This window comes from Camponotus floridanus, unplaced genomic scaffold, assembly GCF_003227725.1.
Source record: "Camponotus floridanus strain SB8 unplaced genomic scaffold, Cflo_v7.5 scaffold12, whole genome shotgun sequence".
Taxonomy (NCBI): Eukaryota; Metazoa; Arthropoda; class Insecta; order Hymenoptera; family Formicidae; genus Camponotus; species Camponotus floridanus.
In genome coordinates this window covers 1,098,011-1,120,222 of record NW_020229237.1, presented here as the reverse complement: position 1 = coordinate 1,120,222, position 22,212 = coordinate 1,098,011, and the positions used below count along the sequence as shown (strand labels likewise).

General features: G+C 38.4%; 1 protein-coding gene across 1 annotated transcript; it reads left to right on the top strand.

Moving 5' to 3' along the window:
* The first annotated feature begins 1,098 nt into the window (after nucleotides 1–1,098).
* On the top strand, nucleotides 1,099–21,964 carry LOC105258973 (protein Wnt-1). The gene is made up of 4 exons (XM_011270589.3): nucleotides 1,099–2,302; nucleotides 10,165–10,424; nucleotides 19,540–19,814; nucleotides 20,153–21,964. The coding sequence occupies exons 1-4, from the start codon at nucleotides 2,202–2,204 to the stop codon at nucleotides 20,690–20,692; spliced, it is 1,176 nt and encodes a 391-aa protein (XP_011268891.1). The 5' UTR covers nucleotides 1,099–2,201; the 3' UTR covers nucleotides 20,693–21,964.
* The last annotated feature ends 248 nt before the right edge of the window (nucleotides 21,965–22,212 follow it).

Below are 22,212 nucleotides of genomic sequence, written 5' to 3'. Positions count from 1 at the left end.
GTGAGCGCGGTGGACAAGGAGGGTGGAAGGGAGACAAAACGGACGATGGAGGAGTAGGGAACCACGATACACAGACTCCTTGCGCGAGAAATGCAGGGGTTCTTAGTGGGGGTTTGAACGGGCGTAGTCTTGATAAAACCCGCCTACTATTTCCCCTTGAGAGCCACGTGCTCGCCTGTCAGACAGACTCTGTCTGTCAGAAACTGACTGGTCTCGCAAACGTGAGAATGAGAGCGATGATGATATAGTTCTTATGTCATTGATAGTCACTGATGATTCTGTCGTGAAGAGAAATCATCATCTGGGCTAGTTATCATCATTAAAATTCAATTTGTATAAATTTTTAATTTAGGAAGTATAAATAATTAAATTAGAGAAATCTCACATACTATTTTCTACAACAATATAACATAATATTTTTTTATCGATACAATTTGTAGTATCGAACTTGATAGAATCGTGGCAAAAGTCATACTTTATATTCCACCTCATAGAAATATTTCTTGATGATGAAAGTTGATTCAACACTCTAGAACGCCTCTTTCAAATATCGCGAAGAGTAGATGAAAGCATGCATCCCGAGAGAGAAGGAGGAGAAGAAAGAGAAACATTTTAGCGAATGCTGAGCAAAGTTGAAGCAATGATGACGTTGACGAGGGAAAGAAGGAAGCAGATGACACCGGGAGGGAAGAAGCCGAAGAGATCGTAACGCACGTTGGTGAAGGAAGAGTAGAGGTAGAGAGGCCGAACCGACAGAGGCGGAGCAAGATTTAATCTTGGTCTTGGGGGGGTCCAGCAGTCTCCACGCTTCAGGGGGGAAGGGAGAGCGTTCCATTCTCTCTCTGAGGAGAGATCTTCCGTCGAGGAGCGCATGCAGTCGCTAGCCGAGGTCTATACTTGTCCGTCGAAGGGTATTGGTTCTCCAACTCGTTGCACCATACCCCCCAAGCAGCGCGAAACGAACGGACGAACGGAGAGAGAAAGAGAGAGATAGAAAGAGGGAGAAGGATCGCAAACGAAAAAGACGTAAAGAGAAAAAAGAAAGACAGAGAGAAAGAGAGAGAGAGAGAGAGAGAGAGAGAGAGAGAGAGAGGGAGACGGAAGGAATAAATAGGTGAGGAGAAAGAGAGAGCTCGAAAGAGAAAAGGGCAAATAGAGGACATCTCTCTCCCCTGACATTGTCGTACTCCGACACGAGCACGCGTGCACGCACGCTCGCGGCAGGCACGCATGCACGCGCGCGCACCATCGTCGCCACCGCCACCATCGTCGCCGCCACACGTTACCACTCGGAGAACCTCCCCGTCAAGGAAGCAGAGAGTTGGCACGTACGGCCGACGGATGAACGGGACGGAACGGAAGGAGCAGAGCGCGGCACGCGTAACCTCTCCCAAGAGAGATTAGGCGAGAATCATTCGGATCTACGGTGGCGTTTCCGAATCCATGATTCTTCTTACTTGACCCGACCTGACCCGATCCTCAATCGTCAAACAGCTAGCAGCCGGCGTATACCACCGAGGGGGTTGGCAGGTATAAAACATTCTCGGGCCATTTTGTGCTCGTCCGTTTCTCTCTCCCACCACGCTAATCGTCCGCTCGCACGCTCTCGAAGGGTGACACCCACCCTTCGATGAGAACCCTTCGGGGAGGGTGAAATTTCCCTGGCCGGTTCACACCGAGCGGCAGTCGCATTCAGCAACCAGTCAGAAGCTTAAGCGTCGTAGTGTTTGCCAGAACTAATCGACACGTTGACAAGACTCGCAAGACGCGCTCTCGGTCCGACGATAGACAAAACGGACACCAAGTTCTTCAGGTCAGTGCACAGAAGTGTTTGCGGAGAGGAGGACGGTGCATATCCTCGTGCGATAACGCCGATCAATTTCGATACGGTTCGCCGAACGTCGATTCCAAGGGAGTGACGTGGTGGATCGCGGCGATCGTAATCCCGACACCCCGGAAGGATCGCGGTGTTAAGGACGATCTTATCGGACGATTAGCATCGGGATCGTGAGCGCGCGATTCCGTGAGTGCGGTTCGCAAGTTCGACGAAGGTTCGAGTATCCCGCGAGATGTTCGTTCAGTGAATACAATTGGTGCACGGTGCTTGCTCCCGATCGCGGTGAGATAAGGACGAGCGGAGCATTTTTTTACGCGTTGGATACACTCGTAAGGATCGAGACGCGCGAGACATACGCTGGAAGATGAGGCTCTGGATGTTGCTAGCTGTGCTCTCGGTGACGGCGTACGTGTCGTTGGCGGAGATCACCAAAAATAAGAATCGCGGCAGGGGATCCATGTGGTGGTGAGTATCGAAGACGAACCCGGACTTTCGCTTTAATACAGTATACTTGAAATTCTGTCGTCCTGTTCCTCCGTTCGCTTGTAAACAACACGTCGCGTCGTAAAATTTTTTATCGCGGATACACTAAGCGTGTGAAGGTTCTCGAAATAAATTATAGTTGCACTATGCAGTTGAGACTTGTTGACACAATCATTGGTTAAGTTTGAATATAATCGAAGGAGCTTGAAAGAAATGGAAATATTTCTCGAAATTGCATTTTTTTCATAACGTACAATTTTTTAGCTATTTCTTGTTTTATTCGTACATAAAATATCAATAAATAATAAAATTAAAAAGTTATACGTAATATGATGAAATACAATTTTTGGAGAAAATGACAGATACTTTTTTCGACGAAAGATCTCATTCATCTTTTTAAATTTCTTGCCAGTTATTCCTTTATATTTTAATGATAATTAAAGCTAATAAATATGATCAAATTTATATTTGAGAAAATATATATGTATGAGATATGTGTGAGAATAAACTTGATAAAAAAGCACGTGTATAATTTATAGTTTTAATATTCAATACACATAGTACTAGGAAATTTTCAATAATTGTCGCTTTATTGCTCCGATTACCGATCTTATAAAAACTCTTTTCCGGCTATAAACGATGATATCATAACTAACAATTCAAGCGTTAATTGAGATTGCAATCGCTGAATCATCGAAAATAAAAATCGTGCCGGCAGAATCTGTTCCACATGGACCTGCCCTTGATCTTTGACGAGTTTATACCGTGAAGATCGGAAATCTCTATCGTTTTTATTTTTCACCGATTCTTGTTTTGCAATTGCCAAGTTACTCTTTTGTCAAGAAGAATTCTCGAGAATTTTTTTCTAATTTTTCAGAGCAATGATTTCTTTAAGATTTTAAATATTATATTAATAAATACTAATAACTCTCTCAATTCTTGCCGGTTGAGAGACAAACTAAAAATAAATGAGATACTTAGTTTAAAAAATCTGAAAACCTTCAAAGCTGAAAACATCAATTGATGAGGAAATTTTATGTGTCTGCTATATTAAAAAAATTTGATATATTTTCCTGAAAACATAATCAAAATAACATATAAATTCCCCTCTTATATTCTCACCATCTTTTCTATGCGCATTCAACGTATAATTAACATCTCACAGAGAAATTACACTTACTAGTGCCTATATACAGAAACACATCATGAATAAATGTCTCACGAAATCATCGCATCTTTTTTCTCTCAATGTCGGACGGCGTTTCTTCTAATTAAAATGTTACCACCACTTGAATCGAATCGACGATCTACGTGCGTTAATTACTCCGCCTCGCTCTCATGCGAGCGCACGCATTAACACCTGTCTGCCCCGACATTTGTCGGGCTAATCGCGGGAGCGACGCCGTCCGTATCGTTATTAATTCATTAATCATAATTCTAACTCCGCTCGTTTCGATTCGCGTTTCTTGCGCGCGATGTGTGTTAGATAATGACTAACTTCATTAGCCCGATCGTAAATAAAATTCGCGCGCGATCGAGCGTTCACGCGCTCATATATTGTCCCGCGAGATACAGCCGCGGCGAATATTCACCTATAACGATAAATTGCCGGCGATAAATCAACCAGTCTCGTCCAGTTTCTCGCGCGACAGTTTGGCAGGGATGGTTATTGCTACTAAATTAATTAAATCGACGCAAGCCGCGCGTTCCTCCTGATTCCACGAGCCGGCTTAGATTATGACGTATAAATTAGTTGCCGCAATTGAAAAGGAACAAAATATGTTCTTCGTTGTGGATGCACGTCGCGTGAAATCTATCCTTTAATTGAGTATATTTTTGAGAGAAGTCTAAAATAAACAAGACAACATGTTGTTAATGATTTATTAGCAGCGACTCAAAACAGATGTTAAAATCTTTTTAAACATTTAAACATACCTTTAAATCCCTTTAAATAGATATCTTTACGAAAGGATATATTCTGGACACTGAGGATATTTTTCACTGAAGATATTTTTTGTTAATGATTTATTAGCAGCGACTCAAAACAGATGTTAAAATCTTTTTGAACATTTAAACATACCTTTAAATCCCTTTAAATAGGTATCTTTACGAAAGGATATATTCTGGACACAGAAGATATTTTTCACTGAAGATATTTTTACCTGAAGATATTTTTCACAATGTACGTGTCTAGGAATACCCTTGACTAAATTAAAATAAATCTATTTTAGAAAAGGAATATTTTAAAGTCATCAGCATTGATGTGTAATTGATGTGAACTTTACATAAGCTTTATAAATTAACTTAGCAATATGACATTACTTTTGCAATTAATTTTATCTAAAAATTGTCAAGCGAAATAGATTATTTCATACATCAGTATTGGAAAATTATTCAAATAAAAAAAGAAAAATTTCAAAATCCTAAAGAACAAGTAAAGTTTTTTCTCGTAAGTTTTTCTATTTAATGAAGAGTGATGTATTTGGCTCAATAAATTAATAGTCTTATTTTCTACATCAACCATATATGTCTTGATTATAAATACAATAAATTAAAAGGCTAATATATTAATAAATCAATAAATAATAGAAAACAAGTAGACACAGATAAACAAGCCTAAGAAATGTACATTTAAACAATTAGTATCGGAATTTAAATAATAAAACTAAAATAGATTAATTATATTAAAAGGAAAACGCAGAGAGAAAGTCGTGAATCTATTATCTGTATGATTCATCGCCGATCGTAACATGTCGGAATCGATCGATTGACAGGTACAACCGGCGATTGCCGAGACCGGTAGACCGGTCCAAGAGTCGATACGCACTGATCCAACGCATGTTATCGCACGACCTGGGTGGCCGCATCTGGGGTGGACGTTAATAATGACAATTAATTATGTGGACACGAATAAAAATTATTTGCAACATAAAAGACCTTATAGATTTTGCAATATTTAATTTTGTAATTACTTTTGCTACACACATAGTCAATTAAATCTCGTATATTTTTCTATCTTCGCGAAAAAGTGCTTGAACTTCGAATTATTGCCATTGCTCCATGTGATTTTTATCAAACAGAATCGATATTATTATTCCATGAAATCATCTGGTATTTTCGAAATAAAAAAATTTTCCTGAATTAAAGTTTATAAATTTTTGAAAACATCCTCTGTAAAATATTAACAACCGAAAGTTTTTCATTGTAAAACAAGGCGCACTTGCAAAAGCAAAGCAATTTGGCTTTCAGGATATGCAAGTTTTGGAGTAAACAAAAAATCTATTTCATTATAAATCTATACGTAAGATGCTGATGTGATCCGTTCTTTCAAATACATTATTGGCTATAATTTTAAATACGCTCGGTTTCTCTCAACTGATATTATATATTATCCATCATTGGGGCAAGAATGAAGTTGTTTATAGATGCTCCGTTATCATTGAACAAGATAACATGTCACATGCAACATTCTACACAAACGGGATGTCGGCTGCATCGCCATTAATCACTCGTGTTTCGAATTTCAGATGAACATCTTTCCGCATGTTCACCGCGATCGCGATTCTAACGATCGCTACAATTTTGTACCTGTCGCTTTCGTCGCGAACCGGTAATCTCAAGTGTGGTCGATTTATCAACATAAGAACGATTCTCGGGGATGAGAATCAGGAGCGAGATGTACGCAACAGTGACAGTCATGCTTCTCCTACGACGAGAAATCGGTCGATCGAATGAAAAAGACGTCGACAAGCTCTCTGTCTGATTCATGACATCTCGTGACCTGATTCGCGACCAACGTTGCTGTTCTAGATATGGACGGAGTCACGTTAGAAATGACATACGTCGGAATACGTCGCTCTGCCACGGGAAAGGAACGCTTATACACGCGGGAAAACACGCTTATTCCGAGACGAACGTTGGCAAGAAAAGTACGGATCTGGACACATTCGAGAACAAAAAGATTTACAATCGTCTATAAAATCTCGATAATATGTCACGTATAAATTTTACTCGATCTTTTGTATATCATTTCTAAAGAAATCAAAGTGTCTTATGTATCCTGTGAGTTTAATATATCCTCTACGTATGTAATTATATGTCGTTCGATTTAAGAAGTGCGAATAACACACGCGAAAGATAAGGCTCTCGATGCTGAAATAGCGTCATCATAATGTGAATTCATCTAAGATAAACAATGATCCCATAAGTTACGGAATTGATACAAAATAAACAATAATCTTGTCATTCATTTGATTAGATCATTCGATTGAACGAATCTTGATATTAAACTATTAATGTTTTTAGTACATAAATCGAAACATGCTTCTATCTAAAACTATTTCTGCAAACATTAATTAAAGCTAATTGTTTACAATTAATTTTTTTAATTATTTCTAAACCTTTATGTCTATCTTTTCTATTTCTTTATTTTTACTTTTTACAGAAAAGAGAAATCTTTTGGTGTAGATTTCACATATTCTGGAAGAAATACAAAGCTAAAACACGTGTAGCTAATTCAGTGATAACGACAGGAATTTTCAACGTATTTCTCTATTATTACGAAGCTTTGGAGGATCGTTATTGCTCTTTTCTTCCTTTTTTTTATCTTTATGTCAGGCATAATAAATTATTTGCGTCTCGGTCATTGTCTGGTAGAAAGTATGCGAAGGAAGAGAGGACGGAGGGAGTCGTCCCTGAGCTTTTCAGTCCGACGTAAATTACAAGCAATAGATATATCTTAACCGGTCCGTGGCGTCGCTTATTTATGGACATCGCTTATTGAATGCATTGCCGATGCACGGAGTGCATTACACGTCGCATCAACCGCGCGAGTTCGCGGATCGCGCGTGACGAATCGATGGGTCGTCTCGTGTTGCGCATTCTGGCAATACACAAGATTTGCGATGCGAGGATAGTGTTCAAATTCCGCATTTTATTCCATATTCTATTCCCCCTTTTATTTTTGCACGTAATAATATATATAATATAATTCTGTCGTATTTATTTTTTAACGTGACACTTTGGCTGCTTAAAATCGTGCAAAATTCATTTAAATTTTTAATTTTCTTATGGCTCTTGCATTGAAATGATATAAGGAAGTACTCTTCTGAGATGTTGCGTCTTTTCCATTTGGATATATGTGCTGTCTCAGCTTATATTCGACTTTGCTTTTTTTTTCATTCATTGAATTCGTGAAGCGTAGTATTATTTCGTGCATTATATTTGCGTTGCTCGAGAGTTCTTGTATGTAGAATACTATTTTCTATTTCAATATCAAGGAACAATCTTCCGTCTTCTTTTATCTGGCCACGTGCTTACCACCAATCCGAGTTTGTTTAGCTCGCTTCTCGAAGTGTCAACGAGAGGCGGGTGGCTGACAGTCATTTCGCAGTGGGCGCCACGCATAGCCCGGTTACTGTCAGAGCCTCGATTTCCGCCCAGACGAAAGCGAAGCGTCGACGGAGCCGCGGCGACAGTGATTACCTGTTTATTATGCCGGGCGACGACTGATTCGATCCCAGCGCGTGCGAGCTATTTTAAATAAGGGTCGCGCGCGGTCTCTCGTTAAAGAACAACAAATATCAGACGCATTTGGCGCTTTTTCACGCGGGGCAAATCAACCGTGGACGTTTACGATCCTGTTTGGACTTCGTCAAGTTTTTCTCTCACGAAGAGTGCTTATGACATTAGCATTGTTTGAACTTCAAACTCGCTTTTGAAGAGAAAGAAATATTTATAATGCTATATACAATATAATGTATATAATTAATAATCACATTTGTTCCTAAGGAGACGATTAAATTTATGATAAAGGATGTGTAAAATAACAGCCCTGTGTCTAATTAAAATCACCCTCAGCTGCCATCTGCTTTCCGATTGTTCCGTGTTTAAGAGCGGATCACAACACGTTTCTTACTATGTTTGATCAGTATGCATTTTGCGCGGTCCAGCATTTCTTCGAGGACCGCGCGTCCTTCTTCCCACGAAGGGCACCGTGAGCGCATTTAAACGTTTTTCTGCGCGATGCTCGATCGATCGAGACGCGAATTCTTTCACAGGCCGGACTCGCGCGGCAGCTTGATTTATATATACATAGGGTGTATCAAAAGTCGGTCGCTTTCACCAAATTACAATCTATAAAACCAAAGAGCCGGCTCATAAAGAATATCGATATTGTCCATGTTAAGCTGTTAATAACTTCTGATTATAAGTGACTAACATTATAAATAATTTCGAATATAAAGAAGTTACGAAATTGTTCCAATTATTTGCATCTCAGTTATTAAAGTACTTATGATTAAAATTAAAAAGTTGTCTGGAGAAGCTGATGTCTCATCACGTACACATCTCTTTTACAGAAAAATCAAAATTTAAATTCATCCAAGAATCTACACCAAACTCCGATACACCCTATATACATACGACGACGAGCTACCGTTGATCGAAACTGCTGAACCAGTTTCGTCTTTCGTGCTAATCCACCTTCGTCGCTTCTCATTCTCTCGCGCTACCTGTTCTCTCCTGAAAGCGCGCTTTTTTGCACGCGAAATCGGCATTTCGCATTGACAATCACCGTTTAAATCGTAACGCCATGGGTTACACCAAATTTTGCTAACAATTCCTGGAATAATATAAATCATTTAATTACATTTTATTTAATGTTATTTGATATTCTTACCAGAAATGATTTTAATAAGGCATAATTTTTATTTAGCATGAATCAAAATATAAATCAAACAAAGTTTAAAATTACATTCTTTATAACATTAATATGAAATGGCAAATGACGGGTTAGAAAAGCATGTAACAAAATATGTTCCAAATATAATAAGACAAGTAAAATATTTACAAATTATTGACTATAAATTGAAACTTCATTTAATAAAAATTTTCCTCTTTCAGATTGCACGATCACCTGTCGCGTTGTAAACCGGATAGGACAAATGCAATCGCGGCAGATGACGATGCGCATTATCGTTCGCGGTATTGCCGCGTAATTAAAATTTATTCCCGCGATATGGCTCGATATATGCGTACATAGCTTGTGCGTTACATTATTACTTCCATGTAATACGCGACACGCACGATAACGATGCGCGCGCTCGCCAAAACGAATGCACAGGGTCTCATTAAGCGAATTTACCAGCGATCGCGTTGCATTAAGCTCTTTGCATTAGTCGAGACCGGAGTTAGCTCGACCGCCGTTGAACATGGCTGCATATAAATTGATAATATCATGAAAGCGCGCGCACTATGCGCGCTTTAACGTCCATGTCAAGGATATATATATATATATATATATATATATATATATATATATATATATATATATGATCAGAATCTTTCGAGGACAAGAGAAACATCAAGTACTGCTGGATCACGGGAGTTATTTTACTCGAAAACTCTCTTCATTAACACGAACCCTGTTTGAAAACATTCTTAACGCTTCACGTCTGTCTATAGAAAGATTCACATTTCAGACATTGACTGATCGTAACCCTTTCTGGAATGTGAACAAAACTTTGAAGAATTGTCCAAAGTGAATGAACCTTAATGGTTGCAGACTGGAACCGCTTCGGTGGATTTTAAAGGACTCTTTAATAAATACTTTTAACTTTGTACGTCTTCCTATTTTATCTTGTTTCTTGAAATTTTTTTTCTTCTTTTCTTACTTAATTTTTCTTCGTGAAATTTATATTCTTTATGTTTCATTGTATTCCTTCATTTCAGTTTCATAAAATATTTGCTGCAAACGAGACTATTTTATAGCCCTTATAATAAATTTTCCTTGAATGAATTGTGAAAAATATCAAAAATGATATAATGTCGGTTTACATTTCCAGGGGTATTGCGAAAGCGGACGAACCCAACAATTTCTTGCCAGTGTCACCGACTTCCATGCTGGATTCATCGGTCTATGGGAATTTGAGAAGAAAACAGAAAAAGCTCATTAGAGATAATCCTGGAGTACTTCAGGCAATATCCAGGGGTGCGAATCAAGCTGTCGCCGAGTGCCAATATCAGTTTCGCAATCGGCGATGGAACTGCTCGACAAAGAATTTTCTTCGAGGAAAAAATCTCTTCGGGAAGATCGTCGATAAAGGTAAGTAATTAATCGAGTTTAATAATCTTATACGTGTAATCTCACGAAGAATTTTGAACAGCAATGAAAACTATTATTATGAAAATATTATATCCATCGATAATTATTATTCAATATAATTATTACTTAATGCACGACTTAATTAAAAATTTTGTTTCACTCTCTCTATCAATTTTCTCAAAGGGGTATTTAAATTTCCATCAAAATAAAGTTTACTGAAAAATAATAAGAAATAAATGTCTTCATCTAATGCTTTTCAAAAAATCGAAAAAATAAAAAGACATATAAATAATAAAAAGATGTATTTTATATTTTAAAGGATCGTTTATTGTACCACATTATCCCCCCGAACCGGTACTCTCGATAGAGATTTATTGGAGACAAGTTTCAATGCGATAGAAATGAAAGAGGAAAAAGGAATGAAAGAGAAAGAGGGCTCCTTAAGATTGCGAGTGACAAATCTGTCGATTTGCTTAAGTCAACACAGACTCTCGATACGTCTCGTAACACTTGGTAAATTAAGTAATAAGGTCGTCATCTCGTCATCGCAATGCGTCATCGCAATAATCGCCGAGTGAACGATACCTTCGAGATAAGCTATGGATTCAGCGGATGTAGAGTCAATTTAAAACGACATCATTGGTCTCTTATCTGGTTGAAAAGCGTGTTACTTCGAATGGATCATATTTCTTCTCTTTACATTAGTTATCTCGATTATATACACAATCAAACGATAAATATCTTATGAATTAATTTATTAAATTTATAGATTTGTATAAAATATAATTGAATATGTAATATATAAGTTATAATGCAAATTGTATAAAAAAGAATTTAAATATAAATCTAAAATTATATTTGTTAAATAAAGCAAAATAAAAATATTCTCTCTACAATTATGTAATGATCTTTCAAGATTTAATTTGCTATATCCATAAATATTTAAAAAATTAAGATTATCAGAAGTTATTCACTGTTTTTCAGTAATAATATACTGATTTCATTTCAGAGGTACATAAAATTTATATAAAATACTTTTAATGCAATATATAAAATGCTCTTAATCCTAATAGACAATTACACACATACATTCGTAAAGTATAAATATTATTCTATTACCATTAAAGAGACCGTGATCAGGCACCCGCGGTGCTTTCGACAAGGCGCATTAACACCTCATTCGAGTGCGAACGATCGCGTAGATCGAGTGCATGGGGCACGAAGGCTCCAAGTCGTCGTGGGGTTAGAAGGGCGAAGGTACATAGGCGATGATGCGAGAAGGAGAGGAGAAGGGGCCAGGGGGTCTTGGAGGGCGTGCCCTACGTCCGAGGGCCCCGGGCACGTGCCCTCACCGACCAGATGTATGTTTTGCAACCTGATAATGGACCTTCTCGTACCAGTTCTGGCTCCCCTGCGGCTCTTTTAGATCTCGTCGAGGCGATTGTAAGCCGAGCTTTTTCGCTCGAGCCGCTCCCACCCCATTATGTCGAATGTCCCCATATGGCCACTTAGTAAAACTAAAAGAAGTACACGTCGCGAAGGGAGGGATAAGGGGAAGAGGGGCAAGGAAGCTAGGAGAAAGGGTAGAGAGCGAGAGATTTTTGCGTGTTATTTTCACGAGCCTGTGTATCGAGATACGTTTCGTTGCAATGTTGCAACACGAGACGATTGAAACTAATGCAGATTGGCGATTATATAACGTATGCATCTGTGACTAATACTAATATCTATTTGCAGAGAGATTCGTATCTTTCGTACTAATGCTCTATCCCTCCTTTTTTATTTCTGATTCACCCTCCAGCGTGATTTTATTCTCGCTATTGCTTCGGAGCATTTGTCGCACACCAGCAATATACATAGAAATTAAATATTCGTACTATCTAAAGATATTTTGAAATATATTTTAAAATATATTTTGAAATATATTTTGATATATATTCTTAAATATATTTTCAAAAATATAATATATATCGCGAAATTCATGATCTAAGTTACTATAAGCTACCTTATTTTATTTGAATGTCCTTTATAAAATATTACGAAATGCCATATTTATGAAATCTACGTTCGTTAAGTTTTTACCCAATTATGAGGTTTCTACGAAAGCGTTTAATATATTCAGTTTTGACGTACATAATGCAACATGTATAATGCATATCCGATTTTTGCATACGCGTCAGAGATATCACGTCCAAATTACGTGTACTTCTTGTGCGTTATTACTATACTTTATAGCCATTAAGGAACAGAGAGACGCGATGCAATAGCCATTAGAAATTCCGCAAGTTGAACGGTTGTCACGGTAACGTACGGCATTTATATGACACCTGTAAGCGAAAAGCGAGAGCGTCATGTGGTATCCATAACGCTTGACGTGTTAATCAAGCTCCGAGAAAGCCACTGATGGATAATAACGCCGGTAGGGACGAGAGAATCCATTTTTACACTCTATGATACATGTTCCGTCAAGACACGATAGAATATTATTACAAATGAATTGTGCGATAAAACATGTCACGCGCTTCAGAAGAGAGCTTCGTAATGTCATTCCTGTCAAAATTAAATTAAACCATCCTGACGTGTTGATATAATACGCAGTAGAAAGCTTGTATCACAAAATAATTAACGAATAAATAAAATTCACGTAAGTGACAAATTCATAAATACGTCGGGGAAAATAATATTCTTGCTTGCAACATGCGCATATATAAAATACACTTTCGTAGACACGCAAGATGTGTGGCAAGTGATTGATTATTTTTGCACATAAAATTAATAAACAAAATTTGTAATTGCTTCTTAATAAATTATCGCGATTGGAGTTGGATACAAACTCTGTCCTCCTCGTTTTCCGTAATAAGCTGCAGGATCTCTCGTAGCTTCTACGAGAGACCGGACTCTCGACCTTTCACCTCTCGTCTTCATCGCCTCGTGTGAGCGCGGACCAGTTTCTTCCGCTCTTCTCGCTGCCGCTCTCGCTTCTCATATCTCCTTTGTCCTCGTATAGATCCTCGAGATTTGATCTTTGCCGAGCTCTCACACAGGGGAAACGCAGATTACTATCAGCGAGCAGTAATGCGCTCTCGTACTTGTCGCAAGAATAAAGAGAGATCAGAGGGGGATCCGGAAAGAACTCGCAGTCGAACACCGGCTTAAACGGTCGTTTCCGGATTAGCACCACGTTCTAATGTAACATCAAACTGTCGGCGGTCATGCCGGAAATATAACTCGTGAAAGTGTGGAATAGGGATATATAAATTTTCAAGCTGTAGAAAGAACACGAGTTTCGCAATCGGTTGGTTCCGCATTCACGTCACCGGCTACGTCGTGACGTTTCATCGCGGGTATCCATTGCGCTAGAAATAGAAAATCACATAGAGATTCCCGTCTCGTGTTACAAGATTTTTATCGCGCTTATTGCGAAAGAAATGCCTATGTACATTTTGAATATATTAAATATTCGTCGTGTCTGAGGAATAAAAGATATTCTGTATACGGATAGATTAGTTTCTTCGCGTTTTTGCGCGGATATATTATTAAGTATAGGCCAAGTTATCAATCTACGCTGGAATGTCTAATAACATGAGTAAGATATCCTTAATATATTCATATGTCTGCGCGGAACGCATAATTAGCGATTCGATAAAAATCGCGAATGTTAATTAATATGTATGATCCGAAACTTTTGTGTCGACACAACTAACACGAATCGGACGTTTACATTTAAATGTCGTACGCAATCATTGTGCTGATGTAAATGATACTCGACAGGATTAGTATCGAATCAAGGAGGGATACTTTCCCGATTCGGAGACTCGATGGATACTTTTGGCTGCGTTTGTACTCAATATTATAGCTGGTAGTGAATGCGTTCGCGGCCTGTAATCATTTCGCCGCCAAGAGCCACCTACCGCATTGGTACCCTCGCCTTCCATCCTCGTTCTCCATCTCGTTTCTTCTCTTCTCTTGCTCCTTTCTCGCGCGTCTCTTCCTCTCGCCTTCTGCATCTTCCTTTTCCTCGACACACACTATAGCTCGCAAAAGCAAGTCCCACAGCCTAATTGCTCGGTAAACTGCGAACTTCGCGAGACCCCGCTGCATCGGACGCGCAATGCCGTCTTTTTCTCCGCCAGATTACATCTGACGGTCGCAACCAAAATTATCCAGCAAAAAAAAGCTGCATCATCGATAACGAATGAGCCCGTGTAAGTTAATTTAATGAGGAAGAATAGAATTAATATTGAAAAATATAGATCTCTCGTTGAATTTTTGAGATGCCTTGACAAAGGAATGTGAAATTTCTAATACAAGAATAGTTTCAATTAATCAGCGTAATATGCGAATAATTATGGTTTATAATCATCTCTTTCTCCATCTTCTTCATTTTTATTCTATATTCTACATCAATAAGGGACAAATAATCAGCGAAAGAAGTCCTGCAATTAGTTATAGGCTTGTACGAGTATATCCTATTCCACGAGATGACATTGCGATTTGCACATTTCATCTTCATGATTTCATAAATCGAGTTTCAATGCAAGATAAACTGCAAGGAAAGGCATAAAGAATTTCCACAATACAAATTCGTAACAAATTTCAATCTCTTTTTACCGCTTCTGATTATATTCCACAGACAGTTACACCGGTTAGAATCGTAGATTACATTTTCCTATGAATCAATAAATCCACATACATAATCCCATTTCCGATCATTCTCTGGCTTTCAACTTTTCTAATCTTATCTTTATCAGTGACATGTTCGTCCGGACGAGGCTCGGATATTTTCACCACGAATATCGACGTAATCCGACCGTTTGCAGAATAAATTCAATCGATACCTGTCCAGTGCACGAGGCGCAGGACACCGTCTTATATGGCGCGTCACCAGACGTTTTTGCGGCGTTACGCCGCCATAAATCGCGGCCTATGATGGGCTACATGTGTCGACGGCACGCCACGGTTTCTTGCGAAAACGTGAGCCGCGACCCAATGGGTCCCCCTGTGATTTTTACATCTTGTTTGCTTCCAAGCGGTGCCCCACAAGCCCGCGGGTCTATATGGCGCTCCGTGTTACTTCGCGGTCTTCGAGTTCCTCAAGACTGTCCTGCCTGTTCTCGGTTTCTCTTTTTGTCTCGTCTTATTTTCGCCGAATATCGTCAACGACATCAAAAGTAAAATATAAGCGAGGGAACTATTTTAAATGTCTGTGTTGGATTTTTTTAACATTTATATAATTTCGCACAGCCGTTAATTTAATATATTTGGGGATTAGATAATATTTTAATATATTTGGGTTAGAGAGAGATAGATTAGAGAGAGATAATATGTACGTGTGTAATTTAATTTAACTAATCTCCATGCATATCCTTAAAATAACAAACGTGTATAAAAATATTATATATATGAATATTAAAAAAACTCAACGAGCATTTAAAATATGAATATAAAATTAAAATGTATATATGTGCATATAATAACTATAATAAATGATTATAATAATTTCATTTATAAAGTCGGAACGTATCTTTATGGTTGCATAATGCTTATCATCCTTGAACAAACAACTTAATTTTCTGTGCGTCCATTAAGAATAATAGCCATTTTATAGCCATTCTTTCAAATTCGCATTTTTTTTTACGTTGACATCTTGAGTTGCTGTGAAATGACAATCTCTGTCACAGTGCAAGTAATAAATTCATCTTTCCATTCTTCATAAACGTTCGTAATGAATCATTGTAAGCGATTTTCAGCGTACAGCCTATTATTTGACATTACAGGCTATCATCTTATGTCTAATGGCTGTATTACGACACATCGACATAAATCATCACGTCGCCGATATCACGTTATAGAAGACCACCATCGCCAGTACATTGTTTTAAATTCCACGCGTAGGTGGTTGCACCATAACTCGTTCCATGTCTTGTGACAGGAACTCGGACCGCGCGCGACAGTAGCAATAATTCCTAACGATTTTATCTCCATGGAATTTCAGCCGAGACGCAAATGTCCCTCGTAAAGATGCGCGACGATGTCGCTTAAGACAATCTTGAGAACGACAGTCGAAACGAGATCGCGGATATTGCTCTATATATTGCATTGAGACTGAGACGTCAACCGTTTTTTTTTCACGAGCTATAAATCCCATTTTCAAATCCCATTTTCAATTAAATTTTTACCAAATTAAATTTATCAGATAATCTATGATTTGAAAAGTATACATTTGATATACTTTCTCTCTGTATTAGATTAACAATTGTAGTTATATGTATTACATGTTTTCGCAGAAATTTAATTTTCTCATAATAATTTAACAATAAACAATTAATGCTGTTTCATCGTTTATGTCATTTGAATGTTTATCAAATCTGAAATAATAATCAAGAAAAATTCGATTCATATAATTTGGAGTAATTAATGTCAAGTTACGATTGCATGAAATTTTCAATAAAATTAACAAAGAAAATGAATAATTACAACCGAAAATATTTAGGCATGCATATTTCTGCAGAAATTATCTAACTTGTGTTAATCTTTTATGAAAGTTTCGAAATACCGCGCGTTTCGAACCCGAAATATTCGAAATCCGTCCGCTGTCCCAAATATTGCCGCCTATTGTCAGGGACAGATTCCGGACCAATGCTCGAACATGACCAAGAAATTCTCATCAATGTGTGCGCTGGTGTTTACTTTGCGGGCACACTCTGGCTGCGCCTCCAACTTGCTCATGCTATTTGAACGAGTTGATAAAGCCGCCGTCAAACTATTTATCGTACGTGGAACGGCGTATTCGCCGAGGGCAAACAATCGCAGCACCGGAATCATCGCGAGTCGCTTTTCCCTCCGTCTAATACTTTCCTTCGCACCGAATCTCTCCTCGTCGCGCTCCTTATTTATCTCTTCTCCTTGTATTTTATTCTTCTGTGCGCGCGTGTCGATAACGGTCTTCTTTCGCGTCTTCAGAAAACTCGCTTATCTGCGGATGACAATCCGATTGTTTGAAAATCGTAAAATCCGTAAAAGCCAAGAAAAATTGAACGGATTGGTTTCCGCGAACTACGAAGGAGAACTTCTCTCAACAAGGCAACGAGTTTATCGAGGGCGTTCGCCGCCAACGATTAGCCTCATTCTTACAGATATGATTCAGCGAGCACGAGTATTCTATTAATATTTGCCAATATATGATTTCCGTTTATCTACTAAGAAAAAGAAAAAATTAATTTATTATTATTTTGAATAAAGTCCTCTCTCTTCATTTCTTATAATAAAGATAAAATAAATATATTGCCTAAAATATTAAAAAAATTATATTATATTAATAATAGAATATCAAAAATATTCTCTTTCGAACAAGAAAATAGAAAATGTATCGAAACCTACAGAGCGAGAAAAAAAAATAAATGTTATAAGATTTAAAGTATCTCGATAATAATGAGAAATTTCTAAGATTGAGCAATTTTAGTATATTAGCTATATGCGCCATTATTGAAAATTATTAGAAACATGTAACAAATATTTCTTGCATTATGTTCAGGTTAAGTTAACGATTAATCTTCCTCGGCTTTGTACATCTTTTCTTGTCAGATAACAATCTATAACACTTTTCGCTCTCATTGTCAGTTTTCTGAACAAACAACGTGATTTGTCTAGAAGAAGTGACCACGAACAGTATAATTCATGATTCTGTCATGGTAGTTTCTGACATTATGATAAATAATATCTGGAACTGATCGAATTTAGGACGAAGCGAGAGGAAACGAGACGATGTGTAATAGGGTGTAACGGCGTAAATCTCTCCGCTTTTCTTCGTCGTTCTTGCTCTCGCTTCTGCCAACGACGTCTTGTACGGGGATTAAAGAAAATCATCGTCGTTGCTCTTTTCTCACTTTCTTCTCTTTCTCTTTTACGATTTCGTTCTATCTGTTCTCTGTGCTTCGTAGTGGTTCACTCGTGAAAAAGGAAGCTCGAGATGTCACTACAACGAAAAAGACACGTAACGAATTTGGAATTCGTAGCCCGAGTTAATTCGTTACGGATGATCATCTGGTCATCACTATCGTACCGGAAAACATCCCTTGCTTAAGGACGAACGTCTTATTCCGTCTTATTTCGATACGCACGCGCGTCCAATCGGACAAGAAAAGTTTCTCGCCGAGTTCTAATCAGTCACTTTGAAGATTCGAGCTCGATATCAATGATAATTAGAGAAGTCAAGGTATTCATCGCATTTTCCAGCATTTATTAATTTATTATATATTATTATAAGCTATTAAAACGTCGCGAATAATTATCTATTATATTATTAAATCGTATATATAATTCCTGACTGCGTTATTACACATTTAAAACAAAAAAAAAATGAATAAAAAAATGTATACCTTAAAAAGCTAAAGCGCAATATAATATCTTTTTCGCTAATGGGACATTACCTTGGGACGGTGCGAGCTCGCAATTTACGAAATCGTTTCGTCCGCTCTTCCCTCGTGATATCTTCACCGGCACAAAAGGAGCCGGCAAACACCTGCGCCTTATGCAGATAAGGTCGAGGTGCTTCAGGTCAGCCCACTCAGGGTTAAGGTCACGTACCGTCTCCTATCTCTCGCTCTGCCTCTTTCTCTCTGTCGTTCTCCTCGTCCCACGATCCTCCCGTTCTCCCTTCGCTACCTTCCACCTGCGAGGACTTCTCGCGCAGGTAGTCTCCTGCGGAGGATTGAGATGTTGTCTGACGTCATCGCTCACCTCCCACACGACCAAACACCGTGAGCGTCTTGTCCGCGCTCTCGGCGAGTATAAAAGTATTCTTATCGTTTAGTCGAGAGAAGAATAAACGTGCCTACGTCAAGAATATATAGCACTTCTCTGATGGAGACAAAATCATAACTGCCAAGAGTTTTGGTTCGCCAGAAAATTCGCAGAAAAATATAATATATTGTACAACTCGGTATAAATAAAATTAAGAAGAAAAAGACAATAATGTGGCAATAAATTACGATAATATATCATGGATTTTAAAACAACACTTTTCGAGTTCTGTCTCCATTTTTCCCGTTCGCTCAACGGGGAATTTAGTTTCCAGCATGGTACGCGTCATAAATTTCCCGCAATTTTTTTGTAGGTTGTCGAGAGACCGCTTTCATCTATGCCATCACGAGCGCGGCTGTGACTCACAGTATCGCGAGAGCATGCAGCGAGGGCAGCATTCAGTCGTGTTCCTGTGACTATACTCACCAATCACGCACATCATCCGCCGTTCGGGATTGGGAATGGGGTGGTTGCTCGGATAACATCGGATACGGCTTCACGTTCTCCCGCGATTTCGTTGATACCGGCGAACGTGGTCGAAACCTCCGCGAAAAGATGAATCTGCATAACAACGAAGCTGGCAGAACGGTAAGAGAAAGAGAGGACGCATCTTCATCATGTTTTAAAATCATTTTTGTGATATCTGAAAAAATCAAAGAAAAAAATCATTAGAAGAGTTTAAATCATTTTCTTTATTCTTTACTACTTCCTGTTCGAAAAAGAAAGTATTTCTTCCAATTTCAATATTCAAAATTTATAATATATTATATTTTTTCTATTTTATCACGTTTTCAAATTTGTCGAAATTGTGTTTAATTGGTATGAAACAACCAGACGCGAAAAAGAGATGTGAGAAAATATCGCGAATATTCAAATATTTAAATCGACGAGAAAAATTACAGGGTGTCGTGTCCGTTTTATTACAGCACGTGTCTTCGGAAATGCGTCAGGAGTGCAAGTGTCACGGTATGTCTGGCTCGTGTACAGTGAAAACTTGCTGGATGCGGCTGCCAAGTTTCCGCGTGGTCGGCGATAATCTGAAGGACCGCTTCGACGGGGCCTCCCGAGTAATGGTCAGCAATTCGGATCGCGTGCGCAGTAACGCTAATTTGGCTAACTCCGTGCATCAGCATCGCGACGGTCTTTCACGCCGGCAGCGCTACAACTTGCAGCTAAAGCCATACAATCCGGAGCACAAACCCCCTGGGCCGAAAGACCTCGTCTATCTGGAGCAGTCTCCGGCGTTTTGCGAGAAGAATCCCAAACTCGGTATCCTGGGTACCCATGGGCGACAGTGCAACGAAACCAGTCTAGGTGTTGACGGTTGCGATCTGATGTGCTGCGGCAGAGGCTACAAGACCCAGGAGATGGTGGTGATCGAGAGGTGCGCCTGCATCTTCCACTGGTGCTGCGAGGTCAAGTGTCAGAAGTGCAGGACAACAAAGACGGTACACACATGTCTTTAAAACGGATTCGGTCAACTCGATATAGAGGAAATCTCGATCATTTTGGAGGAGCTTCACGCAGGATTAAATGATCGAACTTCGCTCTGTTTTCGCAAAACCTTGGAGTCAAAGTACGGTATGGCAAAGACAAACGAAACTATTTTTTTCTCTAGCTCGATAGATTCTAATAGCCTCTCTAGCGGACGACTCAAGGTCTGATCCTGCGAAAGATCCCGCCGCGGGACTCGTCGGATGTATCCGAGGTCGTAAAACCCGCGCGAATCCGCGGGGCCTCATCATCTCCAGTATTACGCTCGAAACCACATATATTTATTATGTCGCGTGACGCGTATTAAAGACTGAAATGGTGAACAGCGTTCGCGCGATCGTAGATTCTTAAGATTTTGAGACGGAAAGATTAAGGGATGCATGGAAGCGGTGTGTAAATGTCGGTGCACCGGTACAAGTACCAGTATGATGATCCATCATTACCTATAAGAAAGAAAGATCACTCTGACATCTTAGATGTCACAGTGGTAGAAGAAAATAATTTAAGGCTAATAAGGCTCTTATTAGGCATTTAACCGTCATCCATTTGTATTCAAATTCAATTTATATTTTTCTCTCTTTCTCTTTCTCTCTCTCTCTTTCATTATTGATACATTGATTACAAATTACTTTACTTTAATGTTTGCATAATTGTTATTCTTTTATGATAGAACAAATTATTTATAATATCTATTTATAACTATGATAGATCATTGTCAAAAAGAAGCCTTTAATTATTTTATCCTACTGCATATATATAAAGCCCATGTTTAAAGTGATCGATCTAATGCGAGCGTCGTGTGGTCTCGTAAAGCATTATTTATTCTGAAGGTATTTTTCCTGCGATTTATATTAACTCCTTCGGAGAAATGAACAATCTCGAGTAAATAAAGACGCGTAATTGTACATAAATAGATAATAGCGATATATTTTGCAGTAATTCGAGGCGATTAGCGGCCGTAAGATATTTCTCCTATAAGAAATTTTTGTAAATAAAAAGTAACTTTCGCGCGCGCGATAAAGAAGGCACCCGATTGACGAGAGATGTCTATTGAGTGTGATAAATTATTTTTATATCTTTTTATTCTTTTCTCTTTTTTTCTCATTTCCTTTTCTTCTACCGAAAACCGGGATTTCGAGAATCCCGCAGGCTTAGAGACATCTATCACAAAATGCTGGATAGAAAAACCTACGAATAAGAAAACGGTGATTCCAACATTGTGCATAATAGATGTATTAATTATTATTCGTAATTTATGCAAATAAATATATAAGAGAATTAAATAAACGATGAAATGTTGGAGTTTTTTATTGTATTGCTCTTATATCCCATATCTCTGCTTCTCCTATTAAAATAATATATACTTAAAAAAGTTTTAAATTATTTCAAACATAATCACGTGGCGATTTGACATTTAGCATAATCGATAATTTATTAAACGACATTTGCTTTGCGTTAAAAATTTAATACAAGCGTGTGCAATCACGGTAAA

What these genes read in the sequence shown, in the direction of transcription:
- LOC105258973 (XM_011270589.3), top strand. Translation starts at nt 2,202, where the DNA reads ATGAGGCTCTGGATGTTGCTAGCTGTGCTCTCGGTGACGGCGTACGTG. An exon ending in GGCAGGGGATCCATGTGGTG is followed by an intron (nt 2,303 to 10,164) that starts GTGAGTATCGAA and finishes TTACATTTCCAG; the next exon opens with GGGTATTGCGAAAGCGGACG. An exon ending in CGGGAAGATCGTCGATAAAG is followed by an intron (nt 10,425 to 19,539) that starts GTAAGTAATTAA and finishes ATTTTTTTGTAG; the next exon opens with GTTGTCGAGAGACCGCTTTC.